General features: G+C 41.3%; 1 protein-coding gene across 12 annotated transcripts in view; it reads left to right on the plus strand.

The window, feature by feature from the left end:
* dpagt1 (dolichyl-phosphate (UDP-N-acetylglucosamine) N-acetylglucosaminephosphotransferase 1 (GlcNAc-1-P transferase)) overlaps window positions 1–25,085 on the plus strand; it is a 39,497-nt gene extending 14,412 nt beyond the window's left edge. Inside the window, exons 7-10 of one of the 12 annotated variants that reach the window (XM_048982171.1) lie at window positions 23,380–23,467; window positions 23,683–23,838; window positions 23,922–23,963; window positions 24,963–25,049. In XM_048982171.1, coding sequence (XP_048838128.1) covers window positions 23,380–23,467; window positions 23,683–23,838; window positions 23,922–23,963; window positions 24,963–25,019 — 343 coding nt within the window. In that variant the 3' untranslated portion in view covers window positions 25,020–25,049. Of the gene's footprint in view, window positions 1–15,503; window positions 15,663–15,745; window positions 15,788–23,379; window positions 23,468–23,679; window positions 23,839–23,921; window positions 24,010–24,962 lie in introns of those variants that run through there. The other 11 variants (XM_048982175.1, XM_048982174.1, XM_048982169.1 and 8 more) reach the window with 11 other exon arrangements.
* The last annotated feature ends 790 nt before the right edge of the window (window positions 25,086–25,875 follow it).

Raw genomic sequence — 25,875 nt, forward strand, 5'->3', positions numbered from 1 at the left:
CAGGAATGTAATTCCATAGAAAGTTAGGGTTAGACAAGCACTTTTTAAGCCAGTTTATCTTAAACATGAAGTTAATGTTACAGAAGCCCAACGGCTCCAGCCCACCTTCAGCTTTTTTATCTGAAAACACAAATTGTTTGACCTTCTGTGACTTGTGTTTACAAATGAAATTGTAAATAATTTTATCAATTTCTTTACAAATCTTTATATCAACAAGCAAAGACAAAGAGGGATATATAAAATGAAAAAGTATTTCTGCCTTGGATAAAAGGACTGTATCCTAGCAAGAGAAATCCCTTTGGAGCCAGATATTACAAATGCTCTCTTTAATTTTGTCTCTCTTTATGGTTTTTGTGAGATACAGATACCTAAATACACAACATTTCTTCTAACAGGGATATTCTCCATTGTTGCCTTGCAGCACCGAAACAGTAGTGGATCTAGAAAAATCTTCATGAGGTGGCATGGAGGGTGGGACGTGGGAGTTCTCGTGTGAAAATACATTTGCACTTCTATAGGTAAATGTACTAAACAAAAGCTCCATGAATACATTTTAACAATATTTATTGTGACATTCTGTTAATACACACTTCCTCAAGTTTATCTTAATAATCGACAATAGGAACAACAAATCAGCGTTCATGCAAAAAAACCTGTGCAGCTCCTGCAGGCTCTGCACTACCCATCTGCTCATCATGTCTGTCCACATTAAGGTGATGGATGTTGTGCTGTGCACCAGAGTAGTTCACAAACATATCCAAGTTAAGTGCTTTTGCATGCTGGTTCCCAATGCTGAGAACAGCTAGATTCCTCGGACGGTCATCTGCCATGGTTGAACACAGGTGATTTTGTTTTGAAAAGCTGCATTCACACCCAACTGGCAACAAACTACTTAAACGTTATGGATTGAATCACACCAGTGTTTAGCGGCTCTTTTTGTCTTTAGCATAACATTGACTGGAACTGACCAGGCAGTCTGTAAAATGACAAGAACTCGAAACTGAGCAGGGCAGTACCTTCATGTAATCAAACTATAAACGCTGGGGGAAGCTTTCAATGGTCCTAGTAATGGCAATTTGACTGGTGGTCCTGTGTCCAGGTTCAATGTAGCTATCCATTTACGGCTGATATCGGCATTTATTGAGGCAGATGTAGACTCAGTCTTTAACTTGTTTGCGTGGATGGATGTTCAAGAGTGGCCAGTCAGTGAGCCTGTACTCAAGCTGCAATGCATATTTACCTGGAAAGCACAGCAAGCATCAATGGCATTGAGTACAGCTGATATCATTGTTGGGGCCCCACATACAATATACAGTGCTGCCGTAACAACCAGAAAAACAAATGGGGCCCTGGACTGCAGCTGTGGTTAGCCTGCGCACTGGTCCAGCCTTGACTAGAGCTAAACTGGGATTAAAAATAGCCCATACAGACCCACCACACATACATACCTATGGTAAAAAGTGCAGATTGGCTGGTGATCCCCATGACAAATTGCTCTGCCCACAACCCCATCGACTTGCCGGGAAAATGCCCTGTATGCCCAATGGTAGCTGCTACCCATTGGCAGTCGCTAATTTATTATTCTGATCTTTAAATATTTATTTCTGTAGCATCACAATATCCTGTTTTTCTCCTCAGGATATTTCACTTGTGTACTCAGTTAATTAATTTATACTTAGCACTACACTTACTTGGTTGCACTGTGTACTGCTTTGCACTTGGTCTGTTTGGCACTATATATATGTTTATATATGTTGCTGTATGTACCAGAATTCTCCCCAGGATCAATAAAGGGCATCTGAATACAACCCAAGAAAGGTAGTCCAAGCCAGGATTACACAAATGTAAATATCGGCTGTCTTAAAGGCTTATGATTCATTTCCCGGAACATAACACCTGAAGTTCTGTAAATGACAACAGTGTCTAGATCAGTCCCATGTTGAATTTGTGTGAGAAATAATCACACAGTGCTCTCGCTGTTGTACTGCGAGATATGAAGTCTCGAGTGACTTGTTTAATCTCCTTGTTTTGAACCAATATAAAAACATCCTCCCGGTGTATGTGGCAACATGTCTTGCCAAGTGGGATCTGCATACTGCAGCAGAGGCCACAGAATTAGCAGACAGTATGAACTGTTCTAGAAATAGCATGTGGATTGAAAGTAAGACTTTGGGCTCTTTTCTGCATTTCCACAGAACCCCTGCTGCCCCCAACCTGACCTGCCTGTGATGAGAGGAGATGGCCACCCAGCCTGACGAGATTTTTCATTACTGTTTCAGAAAGGGGGGGGCTCTGAAAAACAACTGCCAGAGGAAAACCATGGGGGGGGGTGCCTGCTAAAGCAAAGGCTGTAGCTGTCCTGGTTCCATCTGGGACTAACATTATGTGGTCCCAGTATAACTACCTCCAACCCCCAGGTTGCTGCAGGGCAGCTATTTGCCCTTTGTTTCAGAGGGGTATGTGGCACTCGTGGGAAGCAAGTCTAAAGCTCCTGTTACATATTATACACGACTCGTCTGAATAGTTTGTCAGTTATTCCATTTTCCCGAAAACGGATACAGGGAACACTCTTCTAATTTTTGCCATTGGTCTTAACCACTCTACCGTGCCAGTACACAGGTTGGTTCTTTGTTCCAACTTGGTGGAAGGCAGAGTGGAGTTGGCCGTGTGCCCTGCACTCTCAGTGGATGATGTTTCCATCACTCAGCAACATCTCACATGACATCTCATCCCCTCTGGTGGTCTCAGGGATGCCACCTTCTAAGATAGAAGCTGATGACAGTCTTCAGCAGTGACCAGAGCTTGTGCTGTGACACACTCTGTGCTGCCCTCTGCCAAGGAACCTGATAAAGATGCATTGGGGACGACACTGAAGATGAGAGGTTTTTCTCTCGCCGGTGCTTCTTTGTCCTTCATGAGAGGAGCTGGGCAGAGAACAGAACGTATTATGAACCAAGCGCAAGCTTCCTGTATTAATGGTGGTGTGTTGGTAAGCAAACAAGTTCCACATGGAGATCATTTTGCTGGAGCAACAATTGTGGAAAATTGTTGTGCCTTCTGTTGTCTGCCAGTTGGTACTCAAGACAGGATGAGACCGAATAAAATGACCGTTTGACCATCATAGCCTGCTGGCCATCAGGAGTTCTAAGGAGGGGATCAGGTTCTCACCCTCTTGCCAGTGTTTGGTTCTCTCTTCAAAGCACAATTTGTTGTGGTGGCAAGATAATCTATATAAAGTATATTGTGCATATGCCTCACAGGAAGAAGAAAGCTTGACTTTGCCAGGTGAATTAATTAAAACCATATTAAGAGTGGGCCAGAGTAGAGCCAGGTGATACTGTGTGGCCAATGGCACTATATTGACTGGTGACAGTGGTAGAATAGGATGATATTAAAGTGCCAGTTGACCATATAATGTTTGCCTGCCTGAACTTGTTAGTAATGTTGTTTCATCTAGATGATGAGAGGTGCTCAGAACTTACAAAACGTATTACTCCATTTCTATCCCTGTTTTCTGATACACTGTCCCAAACGAAATGGATGAAACATGATGTTGAGGTTAGGGACATGGCCCATATTCTCCAGTGGTTTTGTTGTTTCGAAGGAGAGATAAAAAAGATTCTGAAAGCCAAATACCATTATTTTTGGACAATGGTCTCATCCAGTTGCCTCCACTTACCTCCTGGTGAATGAATTTGATGGTACATAGTGTTTTTGCACCAATTATAACAAGATGAATATTGTAACCAGCCATGACTCTTTTCCTTACTCATAAATGAAGGAATATGCTGATCAAGTCAGATCTGCTCAGTATGCTGGCAAATAAAATTTGTTGAAGGGCTACTGTCAGGTCCCTTTGACTCAATGTGCGTGAGGATTCTGCATTTATTACGTCTGACGGACTATACTCTTACAAAGTTATGACATTTGGGTTACGGAATGCGCCTGCAGCCTTCCAACACCTTATGAATAGAGTTGACTCAGGGTTGGAAGGTTGTGCTGTGTATTTGGACAATGTTTCTGTTTTCAATGATATGTGTGAACATGTTCAATGTATTCATGGTTTGTTCATTTGGCTCGCTCAGGCACACAACACAGTAAATTTAGGAAAATGTGAGTCTACCAAAGCCACGGTAACATATCTTGTAAGGTAGTAGGTCAGGACCATGTATGTCCTGCAAGGGCAAGCCATTGATTGCTTTCCTCCAGATACTACAATTAAACTAAAGTGTTTTCTAGGTATGCTAGGTTATTGCTGTCATTTTTGAAAAACGTTTCAATAGTGGTTACACATTTAACCAATTTGTTGAAAGCATCTGTTAAATAAAATTTTTTTGCCAGAGTGCTTATGAAAGTTCTGACACACTCCTCACTTTAGCTGTAGTACTCAGCTGCCTCAGTAGGACAAACCCCTCACAATGCAAATGGACACCGGTAGGGGCTGGGGCGATGCTCCGCCTGGAGGACAATGGTGGGATTGATTGGCTTGTATCTACCTTTTCCAAAATCAAATTATTACCAGATGAACTTCTTCATTATTGGAAAAAGAAGCCATTGTTGTGGTTTGGGCTTTACGACACTTTGATGTTTATGTAGGAGGGGGTGCCTCTCCTCTAGCGATTCACTGTGATCATGACCCCTTAACCATCCTACATTCTCATCACAACCCCAATCAGCCGCTGATGCAATGGTGTCTCTTTCTACATCCGTAGCACCTGGACATACTCCATGCTAAGGGTGCTCATTATTACATTATTATGGATATGTTCTTCTATCCCCCTACCTCATAAATCTATTATCTGCCCCTGTTCACAGGAGACATGTGAGAAGAGCGAGTAGAAGTCAGACTAATTAAGCATTCTTTTAACATACCATCATGAGGACGTGATGGTTCTTAGTGCAGTTATTACACTCTCATATTTATTTGTGATTTGAAGAAACACCTTTGGGTTCCTGTTTGCCATACCATTCATTTTTGCCTTAGTGTTTTTCCCTGGTCCCTGGGCGGCAGTATAGCTCAATGGGTTTGCGGCTCAGAGGCAGACGCTGCTTCCATCATGAGTTTGAGGCTGACTTTAGACCTTTAGACCTCACCTCTGTTTAATATTTTGGTTTTATTTTGTCCTTTAGTTTCTAGTATGGTTAATTTGTCTTTGCTTGTGTTTCCTTGTTCATGATTACCCTGCCTGTGCCATGTTTAGTTATGTTCAATTTAGTTGTGGTCCTATTCTCTCCTTGAGTAGAAAGCCCTCAGTGTTACTTAATGTCTCCTAGTCTCTACTGCTTGTTAATTGTAATATACCATACCCGTTCAACAACAACAAACAACAAACAAATTTATTTTTGTATAGCACAGTTTCACGACATTATCGTCTCAAAGCGCTTTACAGCATCCGCACCCAAAGCCCCCAGTGAGAAAGTCAGAGGGGACAGTGGCAAGGAAAAACTCCCTTGAATCAAGAAACCTTGGGAGAGACCAGACTCAAAGGGGGAGCCCATCCTCCAGGGGACGGCAGAGAGAGTCAAATAGGAGAGATGTTCCTTGTCGTGCTGAGCCCTTGGTGATTAGTTGATTGGTTATGGGTCTCACCTGTCCTTCATCTTCTCTTTTTAGTAGTGTATTTAAGTGCCTGCTTTTGTTCTGTTCATCAGTGGGTCATCGTGGCTGTTGCTCCATACTGAGGATACCACCCTGGGCTGGTTTTCATTGTACCTGACAGACAGGAAATAGTTCATTTATATTGTTGGTTGCTTATCTTCCTCCTCTGCAGTCACTCAAGGGGTCCCACAAGGATCAGTTCTTGGGCCCCTGTTTTTTGTCCTGCATACTCCCCCTCAGACGCATTATTCATCAGTTTTTTCTCAATTACCAGTATTATGCCAATGACACCCAAACCTACCTCAGCACTAAATCGATCTACTCACCACCTCTGTTCCAAGTTGAAACATGCATCTGCAATTAAGATCTGGATGACTCACAGTTCCTCAAACAGTGGAAAAACACTTGTATTATGCTTTGTTTTGTTTATATTAATTGTGCCATGGTGTGACTCTTCACAATCATGGTGTTACACCCTGCTTCACCAGGGCCCAGGTTAACCATATGGGCAGTTGGGCACATGCACAGGGGCACCACATCCTTTGGGGATACCCAGCAAAGCAACCCCTTCATAAGCTCCTCCCCCCCTGTTCCAATTACAAATGTCTTTAATCAAGTTATTGCAATCTAATATGATTGTAAATTGTTCATTTGGGATGCTGTGATTGTGCAGTGGTTAGCACTGTTGCATTGTCCCTCTTCACCATGGCACCATCCATCCATCCATCCATTTTCCAAACCGCTTATCCTACTGGGTCGCGGGGGGTCCGGAGCCTATCCCGGAATCAATGGGCACGAGGCAGGGAACAACCCAGGATGGGGGGCCAGCCCATCGCAGACCATGGCACCATGTGTGTGGCATTTGCATGTTCTCCTTGTATCATCTTGGGGTTTCCTCTGGGTACACCAGCTTCCCCCCATAGTAAAAACATGCTGAAGTTAATTGGAGTTACCAGTTCAAATACCAACAATTATTGAAAACTCTGACAGGGACTGTCACCAGCTGGTTCTGAAATAGCATTCAGCAGGATAGCAAATTCTGCAGAGGGTGCTCCAGAGCCTCCAAATCATCTGCATGAAATGATGTAGATCCAGGACCAGGAAAATCAAGGACCCCAGACACCCCAACAATGCCACAGCTGTCTAAAGGCCAGCACTGAAAGGCTGAGGAGAAAAGTCTTCTTCCCGTGAAAGTCTTCAACTCCGTTGTAGTTGCCTTGCCTTAATTGCCCATGTGTTGCACATGTGTCCCCTTCTTTATATGTTGAAAACATAAGGTTGAAAAAGTTCTGTGAAATATTTTTTTAATTATCACAGTAACAAGATCAAGTGTCTGAGGCTGCCCTTCTTTTTGCTATCAATACCCAGTGCTGCTTTGATTTTGGTGCAGTTTCTCTGAAAATTTGATACGTACCACACATTCTTACTGCTAATTTTGCTAAATATGTAAAAACCATGTTTTTAGTAAAAAAAAAAAAGCTGAATATATTTTACTGTAAATTAAGTAAATATGGTGTTTATTGTATTTTGAAAATGAGATTATTTTTAATATTAGAAAATGACATCATGTGAATGATATGGCTTTTCACATGAACTCACCCCTCCCCCCCCCACCCCCCCCCCCCCCCCCCCGCCTTACGACAGTGAACAGTGTTTAGGCAAAAATCCTCCCAGCTGAGAAACGTTCCCCAGGTAGTCATGGTGACAGCAATGGTATAAACAGAGGACAGGGGACTACAGGGAGCCTCAGACGAACACAGGTGACTACAGGGAGCCTCAGACGAACACAGGTGGCTACAGGGAGCCTCAGACGAACACAGGTGACTGCAGGGAGCCTCAGACGAACACAGGTGACTGCAGGGAGCCTCAGACGAACACGGCGGGTGGAATGGCTTCAGCAGTGATGACTCTGATCCCTTGAGTCCTAACAAGTGAAACACATGCAGGTGAGAATTATATTTCGCTATGTGATACTTGGGAGGGTGTCGCAGGCTGTGTGAGACTTACCGGTATCATTGAACCCCCCACGGGCAATATATATGGTTGGGGACCAGTGCGCCACCACAACAGACACTTCCTCATTAAGACACTCAGAACTTACACTCAAATCAAACACTCATGACCTCTTCCTTATTCCAATACACTCTTTCTTTAACATGCATACAACACAATGGTAAGCATGCTTCAAAACAAGTATATTCAGCTACTCCACAGTCTACTAGACTCCTCCATAATCATTGTACATAATGCTAATACCCAAGTTTTTTCCATTAAAATTATGAGCTTACTTAACGTTAAATCTTAGATGAATGCAATGTCTTCGTTGAATAGATTAGAAACATTACTATACCAGAACAGAACAGAAAAATTGTTGCTTTCAAGCATATTTTGGCCTCCAAAGAAAAGTTATAGGAGCTAAATAAAGGCTTCGTGCGAACGAAAAATATCAGAAACATTTATAGGATTTATAAGGAAAACATGCTGAAGAGGTTCGCACATTTACGAAAGTTCCATAGCAGTCATACGAACGTTTTTTTAGAAAAAAGAAAAAAGCGTCATTTAGAGTTCATATTGAACTGTCCATTTAAATCAAATATACGGTTATTTTAGCGGTTGGTGAAATTCGCGTCAATAAATATAGAAGCATTTTTATTTTTCTATTTAGTGTACAACTAACATTCAGTGTTTTGTTGTTTAAAACGAATGGCTTTAAATATATGGCAACATATTTATTATGTACAACCAAAAAGAAATATGTGTACTGAATTGAGCTGAAATCAGTTTTAGGTTGGATATTCGACGCACTCTCCAGATCGAGCGGCGGAGTGTCACTCACGCTGGCCGGCATTAATAGCGAAAGGCTTCCAGTTCAAGTCCACAGGCTAGCAGATGATAGTTTACCGCTGATTTATGGACCGTCAACTAGTTACTGCCCAAATAACAAAATACTAATTGCTTGCGATAGCATCAATTGCATGAAATCCAGTGACTCCAAAATGCGTGCATATCGTTGAACTACCTGACACACATAGGACACAACGACTTTTCCTCATTTTAATCCTTTATTGTATTTGATATGATGTTTTAAATGGGATTTTTCTTTTCAGTTGCTTCTAGACTATGGGAGCCAGCGACCCCAAATGAGCGCAAATTATACAACCTGAGACTCACAGGAGACATTAAGTGCCATTAGTTTTTAACCATTTGCGTATTTTACGGGATTTTTGTTTGTTTGTTATATATATATATATATATATATATATATATATATATATATATATATATATATATATATATATATATATATATATATATATATATATATATAATTTTAATAGCTTCTAGGCTGTGAGAGAACCAGGTGTAGATTATAGTAGACCTACTACCTGAGACTCACAGGACAGCAACTTTTATTCATTTTTTACTTTTTGTGTATTTATTTAAATTTTTCCAAGAATTGAGGTTTTTGCAATTCCAGTAGAAAATGGAATTTAGAGATCCTAAACCGGACTATAATTCAATAACAAACATTGTTTTTCTCCACTTAAATTATCGGTGGTATTTGGCTTTACTCCGTTGCACCATTTAGCCTAAACAATAGGCTATTTTTGACATATCGGAAGTGCCACTGAACAAATCTTTTTGATGAACAGAATTAAATCATATACTACTACAATTTGTACCTGGTTTTGGATCACTGGCTCCCAAAGCCTAGAAGCTAAAATATTTTTGCAAAGCTAACACAGGGTTTGCAAACTACCATTTCAGTTAAAATACCTTGATTTCACTTTAGCACAGAGTTCTTGCTCTGCGCTGATTGGTCAGTCTTTTACAATCACACATGTGTCACTAATGTTAATGTGAAGCTGGATGGGTCATTCAATCAAGGAAAGAAACAAGTCAAACCACAAGAAAAATTTAACTCTTTTAGCCAAACACATGAGCCTTTCAGTTTTAAAGTAGTTTGTAAAACCTGAAGTAGCTCAGTGTCCCCCGACATAGAATAGATGGTGACCTTGGTGCCTTTGAATGTCATTTCTGTCTTGATTGTTGTTCTATTTGGGAACATTTTTAAATCAAATGTTATTTGCAAATAACTTACCTGTTCTAGATTTTTGCAATACATTATTTTTCTGCATTCATGTACAATAAATTTAGTATCTTCATTTTCACATACATAATATTTCATTTCAGTGGCTCTCAAACTATGGTACATGTGTCATAGTTTGTATCTCAACCTTTTGGGGGCGTAGATGCTTATATAAAACCTGCTGTACAACATCTCGCATCCACCCAGGAATCTTATCCGAGGTGATGTCACTCATCAAAAGCCACGGTCACTTACTACAGATGTGTTTCTCATATGCAGAAGTCTGCTTGGGGGAGTGGGTGAGGATCTGTGCTGTATGAATGCGATTTATACCAACCCCCATCATGCAGTGAGATCAGCTGTTAGTAAATGGTGTGTAAGAATCCGTGTTGTTAGCCAGAATATCTTTGTTATTGTAAGAGCAGGTGGCATGGCAGGATTGGAAAGAGGCAGCAGAGAGGTTCAGATAAGTATAATTTCATTGTTATGAAGTGTCTTACCTTAGAAACAAATCTTTCAAAGTAGGCAGGATGATTGAAAACCAGAATCTTTATGTTATCTTCTTGCTAAGACCTGGCAGGATAGTAACGATGCTCCTGTACTTAAGGAAACCTTCCCAGTTTTAGTTTTTTTGTGTCAATATGTCTAGATCAGGGGTGGCTAATCGTATCCACAAAGGGCCGGTGTGTGTGCAGGTTTTCATTGCGACTCTGTAATTAGATTACTAATTACAGGACTGATTGGCTGAAGAGTCCTCACACCTGGGTGTGAACAGTTGACCTAAAGGTAACCCCAAAAACCTGCACACACACCGGCCATTTGCGGATAAGATTGGCCATCCCTGTTGTAGATTATACGGAAAGAGAGCTGGTGTAGCGTGTCTATTTTGTAGTGCTTTATGCACTAAGCAAGGGGGGCCTTTCTACCTTTGAACACTTTGCAGTGAATCTCACGTTTGATAGATTATCAGCAGAAGAACAGTTCTATCATCCACCATGCCTTAGCTCCAGGTTTCTTAATGAGTTTGGGGACATTCTCTCTTATATTTTAACTGATTTTCAATATAACAACTGGTGATTATTAACATTCACATAAACAGGGCCACATGTCCTAAAATCAACAATTTTCTGAGATAACAAAACTCATTTGACTTGTTGCAGCATATGTCAGACCCACTCAGAAAGAAGGTCATGTCCTGAATTTGGTGATATCTCATTGTTTGGACATCAAGGCTTCTCAAATCGCAGATGTTTTGGCTTCTGACGAGACACTGCATCTTCTTTGAGATGGCAGTGTTCACCATGAGCTTCAGTGATAAGGGGAAGGTCACTAAGTGCTATTTTATGGGTTATTTCACTGACACATTTAACACCCAAAGGGTGACTGGCTCTTTAAAGCTATGGGCCCCACACTATGGAACTCCTTGCCGGCTAATATCAGATTTTCTTCATCCATCCCTTTAAAAAAAGTCTTAAAACGTTGTTTACTCAGGCCTTTAAGTGAGTACAGCTGATAAATACAATGTCCAGAGCCCCTCTGGGGTGTAAATGTTTTCCCTTTGGGGTGATTTATTTCTTATTTAAGACTTATTTAAGACAGTTTTATCTCTATTTATTTATCTAGTTCTTTTGATGGTGTGAATTGTGTAGCACTTTGGTGAACATAAGTTTTCTTAAATGAACCTTAATAAAATGTACTTACTTACTGTATGTACTTACTTATGTATTTACTTATGTACATACTTATCAACCTTGTGCTCTATTCCTCCTCCCCCTCCCTTGTAATGCATTTGTTGAGAGATTTATCTCCAGAATTACAGAATGTACAAATACCCCTCCCCCACTGAAACCTAGGACTGTATCAGATAGAGGAAGACCCCCATGAAGGAACTCAAGTCCAATTTTAAAACACAAAAGAGACTGCAGACATGCAGAAAGAAGATATTCATTGTGACATTTACAAAAACATTCTTAAACAGTGAACTGAAGAATTTGCCAGAAAGCTCTACTTTTCAAATGTGATAGAAAATCAAGAGTGAGCTGAAAAATCTATTTTACTACTATTGATAGATTGATTACACCCCCCCACACACACACACACACAGACACACACTCACACACCTCATGTGAGCTTCTTACAATTGATAAATGCTGTGAGTTTGCAGCAATAAAACTGGAACCATAAGAGGGAACATAAGGCATACTCATCCTCAGAACCTGAACCTTAATCCACCACACTGTACTGTCCTGTAATCTGTCTATGTTCTCTCTGATCGACCTTCATTCACTAATCACTCACATTACTTATAAACTCATCAAATTGTTCTCTTGATCCCCTTCCCACAAAGTTTTTAAACAATTTCTAAGCTCATTGTCTGCAAATGTGTATTGTTAATCTTTCTCTGAAAGAAGGAATTTTTCCACAATGTCTTAAAACCGCTCTTGTCAGGCCTTAGTCAAAGAAAATGGTACTGCCCTCAGTAATTATAGGCTAACCTCTAACCTTTCATTCTCTGAAAGTTTCAGCTTTCAGATGTGCCGCCGCATTGAAACAGCTCTTCTCAAAGTGCTAAATGTACCTTCTGCTTTCTTGTTCTTCTATATCTCAGTGCTACCTGTGACACTATAGGCCAAGAGATTCTGTTGAACCAGCTGCAGAACAGGGTTGGCCTCTCTGGTACAGTATTTTGACACCAGGAATCGGGCCGTACTGGACCCATACCGTGAAGTGATGGGTTTTCATTGCAATTCAATTGCGAGCTGTACCCGACCCATACCCGACCCATTCCCGACCCATTCCCGACCCATTCTCGACCCATACCCGACCCATTCCCGACCCATACCCGACCCATTCCCGACCCATTCCCTGCCCATACCCGACCCATTCCCGACCCATACCCGATCCATTCCCAACCCATACCCGACCCATTCCCGACCCATACCGACCCATACCCGACCCATTCCCGACCTGTGCTGACTCAGCTGACACTGACAGTATGCAGGGCTGAAATCGTGTGAACAGTAAATAAGCATCTGTGTCAGTGCTGGCCATCTCTGTCGTTTGGGGACTTTGTGGTTGACTTGTGGGTCACCAGGACGGTTGACCCCTCAATTGGGGGCAATGCAGCACCGCGGCACTTATTATTATATGAAATCTTCCTGGTTAACGGCATTTCTTGTACCACACCACGTTGATGTGCAGTATGTAAATGTAATGTAAGGTGTGTCTGTGTATTAACGTTGCTATTATTAAGTGTTGTAACCATTTAATTTTTTACTGCAGAATGCACGTTTCCATTACCGTCTACCCCCAGTGTAAGTGAAATTAATTGTTGTCTCCCTTGTTTGATGCTGGTTGTCTCTGGCAGTGTGCTATTAATAAATATGGAACTTTTGTTCCTTTTTTTTATAAAGAACTTTCTCCTTCTTATTATAAATCATGCCCCACTACACTAATCCAGCTACAATATATTTATAAAGCATGAATTTAATATACACACAATGTTTAGACAATGGTTATTTTACTTTCGGTTCACATTGAAATTGATACAAAGATGTACATTTGTAACAGCATCTACAAAATCTTATTGTAATTCAATGAGGTGGTGTTTGTGTTCTTCATCCAGGCTGCTTGCTATATCCAATATCTAAATCCACCAGATGTCGCTGTTTAGTTTATTGAAACAGCGATTTATGTCCTGACACATTCACAGAGATCCTTTGCATGCTTCATGACATTTCATTTTCTCATGACGACTTTTTATTAAAAGCTGCTGGAAGTTCAATGAATGTCAGAAGTTGTTGGGTTTAAAAAAATGAAAGCTTAGCCAATCAGAAGTGTCCCTCACTGAACATTACTGAACTATTAGTGGCAAAATGTTGATGAAAAGAACCAAGGGAAGCCAAAATGAACTTAGTTTCCTGCCAATAAAATCTCTTAATTTTCTAAATCACAAACATGCTGTAATAATACCATATCATGCTTAGAAAATTTATGGCCTTCAGTTTTTAGCGAAGAATGACTGAGAAGCTGGCCTGCAGGGGGCAGTAGCAGGGTGAGCAGACCGTGGCCTGGGATCCCTAATGATTGTAGTGGCGTTCCTCCAGCACCACCTGGTGTAGGTTGCCTGCAGGGGGCAGTAGCAGGGTGAGCAGACCGTGGCCTGGGATCCCTAATGATTGTAGTGGCGTTCCTCCAGCACCACCTGGTATAGGTTGCCTGCAGGGGGCAGTAGCAGGGTGAGCAGACCGTGGCCTGGGATCCCTAATGATTGTAGTGGCGTTCCTCCAGCACCACCTGGTATAGGTTGCCTGCAGGGGGCAGTAGCAGGGTGAGCAGACCGTGGCCTGGGATCCCTAATGATTGTAGTGGCGTTCCTCTAGCACCACCTGGTATAGGTTGCCTGCAGGGGGCAGTAGCAGGGTGAGCAGACCGTGGCCTGGGATCCCTAATGATTGTAGTGGCGTTCCTCCAGCACCACCTGGTATAGGTTGCCTGCAGGGGGCAGTAGCAGGGTGAGCAGACCGTGGCCTGGGATCCCTAATGATTGTAGTGGCGTTCCTCCAGCACCACCTGGTATAGGTTGCCTGCAGGGGGCAGTAGCAGGGTGAGCAGACCGTGGCCTGGGATCCCTAATGATTGTAGTGGCGTTCCTCCAGCACCACCTGGTATAGGTTGCCTGCAGGGGGCAGTAGCAGGGTGAGCAGACCGTGGCCTGGGATCCCTAATGATTGTAGTGGCGTTCCTCCAGCACCACCTGGTATAGGTTGCCTGCAGGGGGCAGTAGCAGGGTGAGCAGACCGTGGCCTGGGATCCCTAATGATTGTAGTGGCGTTCCTCCAGCACCACCTGGTGTAGGTTGCCTGCAGGGGGCAGTAGCAGGGTGAGCAGACCGTGGCCTGGGATCCCTAATGATTGTAGTGGCGTTCCTCCAGCACCACCTGGTATAGGTTGCCTGAAGGGGGCAGTAGCAGGGTGAGCAGACCGTGGCCTGGGATCCCTAATGATTGTAGTGGCGTTCCTCCAGCACCACCTGGTGTAGGTGGCCTGCATACTTGAAAAAGAGGTGGTTTTGCTTTCAGTTTTTGGTCAAAACAAATGAAGTACAGCTACAGTCACATTTCATAAAGTTTTGGTGCCAAATGGATAGAGCATCCTGCTGTGGTCAATGGGGTTCTGAGGTCTAAATGCAATTGGTGGTTGTTTTACACAAAAGCACCCTCTTCAAAGAATTTTGATCCAGTAGAGGGGAGGAGTTCTGCAGTGGTACCATTGAGTAAACTACTTCACTTGAATTAGGTTATGGAAATAAAAATATGTATATTTTAATAACAGATTCAGGAAATTTAATATCAGGTACAGTACATGTATCCAAGATTAATTATTTTGTGAAAACTGCGATTTAATTATTTGCTGTCCATGTAGCTATTTAGAGATGCACAGGCAGAGATGCTGCTCTTCTTCATACCTCAAGTGCTTAACTTCCTGTACTCTCTGTTTGGGCTGCTGAGTGAAGACTAAATCCCAAAACAGGAAAAATGGGCATGAGCTACTCCAAATTTAAGAAGAAGGACCTCTGCAAATTAGGAGCCCTCATTCTTAAGGTAATCCGTGTTTATGGGCAGGTTGGCAGCCCCTCCTGTCATTAACCACCTTTAATGCGTCACTCTGAGTGTCTTGGGGAGATCTACCCCACAATTTACCCCACAAAGATTTCTGCTTTATTCTTACTTGCACATGAATAAATCAGATCACTGATGGGCCTTTTCTGTTTTTAGTGATTTTTGATTTTACTGCAGTTTGCTTTTTTCCCAGTAGGTGGCAGAGACATTAAAGCTTGTAGATGTGCAGCAAGGCCTAGAGGGAGATGGAGAGTTTGTACAATGCAACAACATGACCCTCATCAACCTGGTGCTGAAGGTTCTGGGACCCATGCATGAAAGAACCCTGACGAGCGTAATGCTGCTCACACAGGTGCTGTTGTATGACGCCACATTTATTCGTCCTGGGATCTTGCTTGTTGCATGGCTGTCTGATCTGCCCCCGCTTCTCTGCAGGTGCTTGGGAGCGCTGTGGCTTTTGGGATTCGCTATCACCTGGTACATCTCTTCCATGATGTGTAGATGCCATGGATGGAATTCTGAGGGACACCACAACATCCTCTCTGGGATTTAGGTTTTATTCAGTTTGGTATCTGCCTTTTTAGTTTTTAAGAATGTACTGAATTGAAATAGTAACTTTTTTCCTTTTATTTTTTGTATTTTTTTGTGCTAACTTTGAATGTGAAGGAGCCTCAAAATTATGACAATTTTGAATTATATATGCAAAATGGCATTTAAAATGCCTACAGACAGATTAAATGAACTAGGTTAAAGTAAATGCATTTTGTGTTAATTAATAGACTCAACATGCATATGTACTTTATAAACAAGAAGCGAAAAGAATTCAAGGGAATTTCAAATCATGCTCAAGAAAGGAAGAGTAGGCTGAGCAGTAACTGTAGGTCTCCATCCAAAGGTTCCCTGAATAATAATAATAATGCATTTAAAATACAAAGAACGTTTCACTAGAACAAAATAGTTGATAAAGAAAATCAGAAGGTCTTAAGAAGTTTTAAGACCAGATTTAAATTAGACTGAAATAGTTCAGCAGGTTTTCATCTGTAGTGTTTGTGTGAGAGTGAATTCATCAAATAACGTGATGAAAGATTGCCAAAGGAACTGAATTTGTCAATGACAATTCATTTTATTTTGTGATTAAAATTTTTTATCTATCATACTAACTGAACCACAGTAATGGTCGTTTGCTGTGTTTTATAAAAGAAGATATGTTGGTGAATATGCTCTGATTACGTGTTTTCTGACCCAAGCTTAGTTCATAGTTTTTGCTTTACGCAACTTTTTCTTTTTTTCAATATTGTAAATTAAGGCACTATAATTGAGTTTGATCGTTTCTTTAATTCTCAATGAAGGTTTAGGGATATTTAGTAGGTTAATTTCATAGCTAGCTTGCCAACAAGATAATAATTTCTTCCAAATAGAAAGTAGAGCAGAGTTTACACATGTGATCCTAGCCAATTAAAATAAGAAAAAAGCAACCTTTCTGGTTATACTGTCTACTATTGGCTGTACTTTTCCCATTTAAAACTCATCATCTGCCATTGTCACTGACAGCAGTGGCAGCCCCAAGGGCTGAGCTTTCGTCGGCTACAGAGTCTCCCCCAAGCTTGATCCTTCTCCAAAGTTCTGAGCATCTTCACCACTGGTCATATATATAGATGATGTGGTCGTCTGCTTTTGGGACGTAGCAAGCGAATCCTGGAAAGGGAGTACAACACAACAATTAGTTTCTAGATACTATTGCAAGTTGGCTGTTAGTATTTGTTTAGTCACATTTAATTTAATTGACTAATACATTATTTATCTTTGCCAATCAAATGCTTAATTCCACGTTAGTGATTTGTCTGACTTCATCAGTGATTTTTTTCCTCAGATTAAAAAATCTGTAAATCTTCATGCTTGTAATTTCAGGATCAATTTAAGTCAGACTACAAATCTTTCCATTGGATTACATCAGATTAGGATCAATGATGTATCGCAGGCTGAGTTCTTCCATCCTCACTCACCAGTTTTTGGTTTGAAGATCCTTCCATTGGGACGCTCAACCCAAAACCTCCAGAAGATGTTGTGTTCAAGGTCAGATAAGGCACCATTGATGCCTCTCAGGATTGGACCATAATCGGGATTCACTAATACCGCATACCTACGGAGACATGGGGGCTAGCTTGAACCAAAATGCAAAATTAGTTTAATTTAAGCTAAAATTCTATATTTACAGGAATCATTTTGTCTTGACCTGAAGTCATAATCATGACTCATCAGTCGTCTCATGGCACCTTGGAGTATTCCCTTATCGGCGACTTCCACACTGAAAGTCTTATTAGGGGCATGTGAGATTCGGTTGACTAGAGTTATGGTGATTGAGTACGCAGTTTCTGAAAATCCAACACAAAGCACACAGATAATTCACACAGTCTGCAACACCCTCCCTTTACTGTATTTTTCGTAAATGACAGCTAAATCACTTGAAATCCAGAATATAACAGTAAAAATAAGTAACATTCTCACCTGTTACTGCGCCACCTGCTTCGACATGCGGGACCAGAAATAGGGTGCCCAGAGTTATCAGAGAGACCACAGTCATGCCTGCCAAGGCCATTCTGCCTGCCGTGTTGGTCTGAGGCTCCCTGTCGTCACCTGTCACCTGTCACCTGTCCTCTATTTATACCATCGCTGTCACCATGGCTGCCAGGTGAACGATTTTTTGGCTAAAGACTGTTCACTGTTGTAAGGCAGGGTGGGGTGAGGTCATGTGAAAAGCCATGTCATTCATGTGATGTTAATTTGTAGTAATATAAATGTCTTCTTTGTTTTAGAATCAGAATCAGAATCTTTTTCTTCGCCAAGTATAGAGAAGTACAGGGAATTTCTTTTGGTGTGGGTGGTATCATGACATAAACAAAACACACATACAAACAAACATCTAAAAGTAAAGATACAAGGATTTTTGTTTTTTGTTTTTTTTTACAGGAGATGTGCAATGCTGAGTCAAGCATGTGGACAATATAAATAAAGAAATAAATAGATGATAGATTAATGTGATGTGCAAAGAGCTTAGGTGCAGTGCAGATGAGTTTAGTTAAAATATGATAATGAAGCTTGAACAGTGTGTGGTTCCATTATGACAGTTTTTCATGGGTTCTTATTTATAAGGGCGATGAGCTGACGGAAGAAGCTGTTTAGGTGATGATTTGTCCTTGTGCTCAGGGCTCTTTGCTCTCGCTGGGATGGAAGATGCTGGAAAAGGAAGTGGCCAGGATGCAGAGGGTCAGACTTTATTTTTCTGGCTCTGTTCAGAAAATGAGTACAAAATGAGTACAGTGCTTCAAGGGGGGGGGGCTGACAACTGAATCGCTTATCCTTTGTGCAGTGGCCACTGCAGATTTTTTTTTTTTTGGGGGGGGGGGGGGGGGGAGGGGGACTGTCAGAAACTTTTACAAAGTGCATGAAATAAACTATTTTTTCCTTTACACAGACATTATGGCTATAATGTTTTGTCCTTCATGACAAGTTATGGTAAAATCTATACTTCAAATTCTTATCTTTCTCTAAAAACTAATAAGACACTTCTGATCTGTATAAGTTGCTTTATCTTCCCAATACATTTACGCTCTTTGTTTTAGCCTAAAAAACATCTAAGGCTTTTGAAATCATTGAGTCCCATTGAAAACCAAATGGTGGCTATTTTCTTCTGTTTTGGTATCTGATCATGGCAGGTCTTCATCATAAACAAGGAAGGGTTTGTGCAAATTGCCTGACATACAAGCAGTTTCTTATGTACCCATGTATTGGTCTTAGTGCCCTGCCCCACCAGCTTTTTTCCAAAGACAATCTCACTTTTCATTGTTGAGACAGAAGCTTGAGTGGAGAATGCTGTCCAACTCCATGTGGAAACATTAAGTTGAAGGTACTGAATGACTGATGATACGAAGCATCATAGCGGCGAACTCAGTACCACATAACCTTCTCTAATATTGACCTCTCAGATCCCTCTAAGCCCTTGAGGGTGTGTAGGGCGGATCCTGTTCTATTCAGGATGTAAAAGATTCCTATTAAATGAGTATGCTGTCTACCGGGTTAAATATGATTCTGATGTTGCAAATATTATTCCAGGTAGCTGGTCAGAATCCAACAGTAAGACAAGTGGGACACGCGTAAATGCTGTAGGCTGAATTTTGTTGGCCTTGTTTTGGTGTAGACATGAATAATGTGTGTAGATCTAATAGGGTATCTACCTGCATGAATGCTTATGGAGCGTGAATGTTGGAACCACGTGTCTAAGCATTTCTCAATGTGCTGAGTCACGACACATTACTCCTGTGCCCATAATTAAGATTATGACCAATGTGTGCCTACGTAGCCCTTCTGGTTTATACCAGACAGGATTGTCTTCATTCACTCGATCAGCCTTAACGTTATGGAGAGGCTCTGAGTCAGTCACGATTTGGCCCTTGTCAAAGTCACTCATATTTTCATCCCTACCCCTTTCTTCTGCATTCGACACGTTGACTACAAGTACATAAATGTTGGCATATTGTTTCTTATATCCCAGATATTTGCCATTTTTACAAAACAGTTGACATTATTTACTCCATATGTCGGTGGTCATGAGGTTTTGGCTCACTGGTGTATATAATTTTTTATATATTTTTTTAAATATTTTGTTTAATAGTCTAAATAGATGAGTCTCCAGTCTATGTTATAAGAGTCCTACATCATGGAGAAGGATGGCCAACATTGACAGGAAGGAAAGAGTCAGGAAAGAGCCACAGGAAATGACACGGTAGGGAAATGTAGAAGATGATCTTGGTGTTTGGGTGCCAAACTGGGGAGATGTCCTATGTTTATCTATTGTTCTCAATTTCTGTCTCATCTCCTGCATTTAAATGCAGAGTTTCAAAAAGTGCCACAACTGGATGAAATTTTCAGTAAAGTCGTCATGTGATCCATGCGAGCACTGATTAATGGAAAAGCTAGTTTCACTACGTAGTGAAACTATTTGCAGAAAAGATATTAATTTATTTATTGCTCATAATTTGAGCCTCATCTAATGCCTTAAATACCAAGTTTTAAAATGTTTTGTCACTATAATTGCAGTACAGATGTCATGTGATCCGTATGAGCATTGTCTAATTAACAGGTTAATTGTGTCACTACGTAGCGAAACTATTAGTAGAGCAGATATTAATTTACCAAGTTGTGTATAAAAATATGGGGAAACTGAGATTCTTGACAGCAAAATGGTCATGTGGAAACCATAGCTGCTCTCACATTAACAACCACTCTGTTATTTGATTCTTTACTTATTTGTCTACATGCTTCTCCTATAAAAGACATATTTTTACTTTATTCTGTTGTCTTCATATTTTTACTTTTAGATTTTTAGTTGTATTGTATGTGCCATTCGCGTTCATTTACTCTTAGCCATGTTTGTTAGATACATTAGTGTCTTTGGCTAAAAAGTTCCCACTCAGCCAGCTATCCAGTTTAAAAGTACTCTTTGTTAGGGATAGAGGGCCTGTCCACCTGTCTCATACAGAAAAAAAAAATCACACTGGTGGTCACAGTGAGGACAAAACATTTTTCAGCCTCAGTAGGGCGACGAGAATGATTCCTGGTCTGAGAGGAATGTCTTATGAGCAGAGGTTAGCTGAGCTGAATCTGTTCAGCCTTGAGCAAAGGAAACTAAGGGGGGACATGATCCAGGTATACTATATAAGATTCTAACAGGTAGGGTTGCTGTTCAGCCAAATGGCTATTTCAATGTTAGTTTAAATACTAGCACTCGTGGCCACAAGTGGAAATTAGCAGGAGAACATTTTGAAATGAATTTGAGGAACTTCTTTGCACAGCGTGTAGTTGGAGTATGGAATAGTCTTGCTGCTAGTGTAGCGCAAGCTGAAACCCTGGGTTCCTTTAAATCAGAGCTAGATAAGATTTTAGCAACTCTGAGCTATTAGTTAAGTTCTCCCCAAATGAGGTTGATGGGCCGAATGGCCTCCTCTCGTTTGTAAATTTCTTATTTGTGTAAAATAGAAGTGCCCTGCGATGGGCTGGCCCCCCCTCCTGGGTTGTTCCCTGCCTCGTGCCCATTGCTTCCGGGATAGGCTCCGGACCCCCCGCGACCCAGTAGGATAAGCGGTTTGGAAAATGGATGGATGGATGGATGTAAAATAGAAAGAGTAACACTCTACTGATTAAAATGTACTGCAGTGCTGGGCAGGCTGAGGCATTACGAGCACAGCAAAGGAAAAGGTGGCTTACTTGCCCGGCCAAAACACACTCTTTATTCTAGTCCTGAACAGGACTATAACAGGCACCCAATGAGCACCAAACATAACACAGTAGGAAAACACAGGAAGGTCAGATGCTGGACCGATGCTAGGTAATTTACACAATACTAAAGACACACAAGGATCGTACAGGGTGCACATAAAACACGGGCAAACATACAGGCCACAATTGGAAACACAAGTATTAATCATAACTACAATAACCACAGCAATACTAGAGCTGTTTACAGTGACTCATTGATAGACTTTGGCTTGTGGCTTGACCTTAATCACAGCTTGTACCTTGCTTTTAGCAAGCAAATCCACTCTTTTCTGTTTTCAGTAATGCTAAGATGCCCTGGTAGGGTTAGGCAGACAGTTGACCTTGTTATTACTTAAAAAAGACAAAGATCCCCTCCTCTGCTCCAGGCCAATCTCCTCCTTAATTAAATGTAGACCTGAAGATCTTAGCTAACGTGCCACCTCCCCGTCTTTAAGAGGCATTTCCTACTTTAATCTCCACAGACCAATTGGGCTCTATGTTGGAAATGCAGTCTTTTCACAACACAAGTAAGTTGCTTGATGTTCTCCTGTCCCCCAGTTTTGACTCAGCTGGAGTTGTAGTAACTCTGGATGCTTTTGACAGGGTAAAATGGTTAATATTTGTTTTTTATTCTACAAAAATTCTGCTTCAGCTGCAGCTTTATGTCGTGGATTTGACTACTTTAAACCTGTTCAGTAGGGTCAGTTCATACTGATGCATTCATTCTGCATCGTTCCAGCTTTATAGCATACATACATAGCAACTCTTCCATCTAAGCACAGGTATATACTGCAGCAACTGTATTTATACCATTAACATAACAAGGCAGTATGATAGAATGTCAATTTAATTTTACCTTTAGTTTATTTCTGTAATTTATTAGAATATTTATATATGGGGTTATTGTGTTATTAGAGATATTGTAATATTTGTAATTTGTAATATATTGTATTATCTAGTATTGGTATTTTAACATTTCTGTCCTGGAGCAACTATAGCTGTTTAATTTCCTTAGGGATAAATAAAGTATTTTGATTGACTGATTGATTGATTGATTGATTGATTGATTGATTGATTGATTGATAAAGCCTGTTCTCTTTCTCCTTGGCTATTTGCCCTTACCACTGGTCCCCTTGCTATTTGGTTTCACAGTGAAGACGGTGTCAAAGGCATCAAGGTTAGTTAAAACAATTATCTATTAAGGCTACTGTAACAATGCATAAACTTCTGGGGCCAAATGGATAGTGCATCCTCCTGTGGTCAATCGCTTTAATAGGTTTCTGAGGTCTAAATGCAATTGGTGGTTGGTTTACACAAAAGCGCCCTCTTCTGGAATTTTGGTCTAGTAGAGGGGAGGAGTTCTGCAGTGGTACCACTGAGTACACTACTTCACTTGAATTAGGTTATGGAAATAAAAATATGTATATTTTAGTAACGGATTCAGGAAATTTTATATCAGATACAGTACACGTATCACCAGATTAATTATTTTGTGAAAACTGTGATTTAATTATTTCCTGTCCATGTAGCTATTTAGAGATGCACAGGCAGAGATGCTGCTCTTCTTCATACCTCAAGTGCTTAACTTCCTGTACTCGCTGCCCCAGCTCTTCCACCTGGTTCCCTGCCCACGACACTGTCTGCCCAGGTAAGCCGGGGTCACCCTGATACAATGGTGGATCTTTTTTTGGCCAGATGCCTGTGAGACAGAGGATTGAAGCAAAGTGTTTTTTCTCTGTTTGGGCTGCTGAGTGAAGACTAAATCCTGAAACAGGAAAACTGGGCATGAGCTACTCCAAATTTAAGAAGAAGGACCTCTGCAAATTAGGAGCCCTCATTCTAAAGGTAAACCGTGTTTATGGGCAGGTTGGCAGCCCCTCCTCTCATTAACCACCTTTAATGCGTCACTCTAAGTGTCTTGGGGAGATCTGCCCCACAATTTAAGGAAGAAAGATTTCTGCTTTATTCTTACTTGCACATTAATAAATCAGATCACTGATGGGCCTTTTCTGCTTTTAGTGTTTTTTTGATTTTACTGCAGTTTGCTTTTTTCCCAGTAGGTGGCAGAGACATTAAAGGTTGTAGATGTGCAGCAAGGCCTAGAGGGAGATGGAGAGTTTGTACAATGCAACAACATGACCCTCATCAACCTGGTGCTGAAGGTTCTGGGACCCATGCATGAAAGAACCCTGACGAGCGTAATGCTGCTCACACAGGTGCTATTGTATGACGCCACATTTATTCGTCCTGGGATCTTGCTTGTTGCATGGCTGTCTGATCTGCCCCCGCTTCTCTGCAGGTGCTTGGGAGCGCTGTGGCTTTTGGGATTCGCTATCACCTGGTACGTCTCTTCTATGATGTGTAGATGCCATGGATGGAATTCTGAGGTACACCACAACATCCTCTCTGGGATTTAGGTCTTGTTATATTTGGACCTGCTTGCAGATTAATGTCATAGCCAGGATGGCGCAATGGCAGGTTAAGGGTCTTGCTCATGTGCCCAATGGAGTAGAATCACTCCTGACATTTATTGGATTTGAACCAGCAACCTTCCAGTTGCTAGCATACAGCCCTAATCTAAGAGCCACCACTCCATCCACACTAATCATTCAAGGGTTCTTTTAAAGTTTATTATATGAAATATAATAATAATAATCAATACTTTATTGAAATTGTCTTTATGCTTCCTTAACTTGCTCTTTTTCATAGAGTAAGTTGTCTGCAAAGGGCTGCCACCTGTAGCGGCGCCCAGGGAGGTGGGGGTTAAGGGCCTCACTCAAGGACCCGCAGTCTGAGGCTGGGTTTGAACCTGCAACCTTCTGATTACAGGCAAACAGGCTTAGCCCACAGAGCCACACGCTGCCCCCTATTTAATTGTAATATGTTCAATTACATGACAGGTGTCCTCGCAGCTGGTGTTTTTTGATGTCATCCATGTTGGTTTTCATACAGCAGACAAGGACTTGCTCTGATCCTGAAAATCTAAAGTTCTGTTTTACTCCGAACCCTTAAAGAAAGTGTAGGTGTGACTACTGACCTTGTGCTGGAATCATGACCAAACAGTTACATGAGGCAGCTTCACCTTCCAAAAAGCTCTTCACCTCTTAATTACTTCTCCTGATCTCCAGATGCTTAAAACAGTGGGTCTTGCAATAGAAGTGCTTATCAAATAAATGGTATATTAAGAAGTTGTGCGTGATCAGTATGATTTTTGATTGTTGTGTCTGTGTTAGAGTGAATTTGCTTATACTGCATGTATGTGCCGGTCAGTTATTGAAGTAAATAATGCCATCATGAAGATAATTAGTTTTTTTGATGAATTTGTTTATTTTTTTGACAGCAGTGGCAGCTCCAAGGGCCAGGCTTTCATGTGCTGCAGAATCTCCCTCAAGCCTGAGCCCTCTCCAAACTGCTGGACATCTTCACCACTGGTCATATACAAAGATGATGTTGTCATTCGGATTGGGCATGTAGCAAGCGAATCCTGGAAATAGAGGCACCACATAACCAATAGCTTCATAAGTTGGATGCTAATAGTACCTTAGTTGATTAACTCTTTTGTTTACTTAACCCTAACCCTAACCAAATTTATAATTTCACATTTCCATCACAATATGATTCATCTGACTTCAGTAGTGAGATTTTCCTCATCTTCTGACATGCGATTTCTGGATCAATTTAAGTCAAGACTATCCATGAGCGTACCTCACGAAGATGAGGATCAATGTCTTATCGGAGGCTGAATGAAGATCAGGCTTTGATCTTCCATGCTGACTCACCCACGTTTGGTTTGATGATGGATCCATTGGCAAGCTGAACCCAAAACCTCCAGTAAAGGTTTTGTTCATGGTCAGCTAATACACCATTGATGCTCCTCAGGAAAACCCCATACTCCTCGTGTTCTATGATCGAGTATCTACAGAGACAAAGGGGTGAGCTTTAACCCAAAAACTAAATATTTTGTTTTATTTGTGCTATAATCCTGTATAGACAGGAATAATTTTGTACTGACCTGAAGCCACGGTCATGATCAGCCAGGCGTATCATGGCACCCCGGAGTAGCCCTCTTTTGGCCACCGTGGCCGAGAAGGTCTTATTGGGGGCTCGCGTGATGCTGTTGACCACAGTTATGGTGATTGGTGACATGACCATGGGGGCTGTGAAAATCCAGAGCATATATAAAAGCAAGTCCAAAGCAAGTCTAACAGTCTCACCCTCGTTACTGAGTATCTCATAATTTACTGCTTAATCAT

The sequence above is a fragment of the Brienomyrus brachyistius genome, chromosome 17, assembly GCF_023856365.1.
Source record: "Brienomyrus brachyistius isolate T26 chromosome 17, BBRACH_0.4, whole genome shotgun sequence".
NCBI classification, from domain to species: Eukaryota; Metazoa; Chordata; class Actinopteri; order Osteoglossiformes; family Mormyridae; genus Brienomyrus; species Brienomyrus brachyistius.